This window comes from Myotis daubentonii, chromosome 2 (genome assembly GCF_963259705.1).
Source record: "Myotis daubentonii chromosome 2, mMyoDau2.1, whole genome shotgun sequence".
Lineage (NCBI taxonomy): Eukaryota > Metazoa > Chordata > Mammalia > Chiroptera > Vespertilionidae > Myotis > Myotis daubentonii.
In genome coordinates, this window is record NC_081841.1 from 67,523,192 (window position 1) to 67,525,183 (window position 1,992).

The 1,992-nt window shown below is 40.7% G+C and overlaps 1 protein-coding gene across 1 annotated transcript; it reads right to left on the bottom strand.

Annotated features, from left to right (window-relative positions):
- Window positions 1–309: 309 nt before the first annotated feature.
- Window positions 310–1,749, bottom strand: LOC132225785 (signal recognition particle 19 kDa protein-like). The gene has a single exon (XM_059680755.1). It carries the CDS (start codon window positions 1,747–1,749, stop codon window positions 1,345–1,347), a length of 405 nt encoding a protein of 134 aa, XP_059536738.1. The 3' UTR covers window positions 310–1,344.
- Between the last annotated feature and the right edge of the window lie 243 nt (window positions 1,750–1,992).

Consider the following 1,992-nt stretch of genomic DNA (forward strand, 5'->3'; position numbering starts at 1 on the left):
CAAAATAAGCAAATCTAAAGCTTAAACTCCAGGACTTTCCATGTCAAAAACTAGTAACTGAACTACTTAATTACAATAACTAACTAAAAGAATATGAGCTAGCCAAAACCGGTTTGGCTCAGTGGATAGAGCGTCAGCCTGCGGACTGAAAGGTCCCAGGTTCGATTCCGGTCAAGGGCATGTACCTGGGTTGCTGGCACATCCCCAGTAGGAGATGTGCAGGAGGCAGCTGATCGATGTTTCTCTCTCATCGATGTTTCTGACTCTCTCTCTCTCTCCCTTCCTCTCTGTAAAAAATCAATAAAATATTAAAAAAAAAAAAAAGAATATGAGCTAGCCCTGGTTGGGTGGCTCAGTTCGTTGGAGCATCATCTCATACACCAAAAGGTTGTGTGATTGATTCCTGGTCAGGGCACACACCTAGGTTGCGGGTTAGATCCCCAGTTGAGGTGCATACGGGAGGCGGCAGATTGATGTTTGCCACATCAATATTTCTCTTTCCCTTCCTCCTCTCTAAAAAGAAAATCAATTTAAAAAAAAAAGAAAAAAAAAGAATATGATCTAGACTGGCTGTTCATAGATCTCCAAGAGGATTTAACTACTTTCTTCTACTTTCAGGGTCATACTAAACATCCATTACCCATTTTATTCTTTTTTCTTTTAGTCCTAAAATGTATTTTTATTGATTTTAGAGAGGAAGGGAGAGGGAGATAGAAACATCACTGATGAGAAAGAATCATTGATTGACTGCCTCCTGCATGACGCACACTGGGGATCAAGCCCACAATCCAGGTATGTGTCCTGACCAGGAATCGAACTGTGGCCTCCTGGTTCATAGATTGACACTCAACCACTGGGCCACACCAGTCAGGCTTCCCATTTTATTCTTTTAAATTATCTCTTCCACTGGCATTGATTAGTTCATAAGCAAAAGCTACACAGTCAGTTTTGATTTTATTTCATTAGCTTAAAAGGTGAACAATATGTGTTTCAAATCTTACTAAACTCATTTATCTGAATATGTTTACATAGAGCACAGATACAGGATTTCAAGTAACTTATGGTAGAGGCCATTGTCCATTTAAAAATAAGCTTCTTTCTTCCACAAAAACTGCATTGAAAGGCAAAAAGAAAAAATTTCTTTTATACTGCGTAAGAGTTAGATGCAAACTTCTGATGTAAATTTATTTCATTGTCAACTCTCATGCTAAAGCTGGGAGGCACAAATGTTCATAGTTCAGTTAAATGATACAAACAAAAAACTTCAGTTTCTCTCAGATACAAATCAGAAACCTCCATCCACATCTCTTACAGTAGTGTGTCAGACTTGATTGTCTTGCCAGGTCACTTCTTTCCTTTCCCTTTTTTACCTCCCTCTCCTTGCTGAAGAGTTTGGTCACTGCCTCCTGTTTTTTGTGTCCTTGTTTTTAGCTTAGGAATCATTTCCACTGCATACAACATTACTGATTTATGTGATGGGAATTGTGCAAGACAGAGGCTGCCATCTTCCTGTTTGAGTTGAACCCAGACTCTGCCCCTATACTGAGCATCAGGATTCCATTCTCTGGAGTACATTTTGTTTTTCTCAAGAACTGCATTAAGTCCAAATGCTGAGCACTCATCTTGAATCTCTGTAGCTGTAGGATTTTCAACAGCCTTACTTATGGGGATTCGCCTGCCTTCTGCGATGGCCGTCTTGTTATTTAAATAAGCAGGGTATATACAAATAAACCTGTCCTGGTCGGCCATCTCTGCCGTGCCCACTGGGGTGAGACCCGCTGGGCAGGGTATTTTTCTATTACGTTGATCAGGGAAGGCCTTTGTAATGTGCAGTTTAGACAGATCTAAAGACAGCGAGGGAGTCAGCCATGTTGATATTAAGAAGACCATTCTAGTAGAGGGAATAGTCAAGTGCAAATGCCCTAAAGGGTAAGTGTAGCAGCAAAGGCTGGCAGGATGAGGGAAGAGAAGGGTCAGAAATGGATTTAGGAA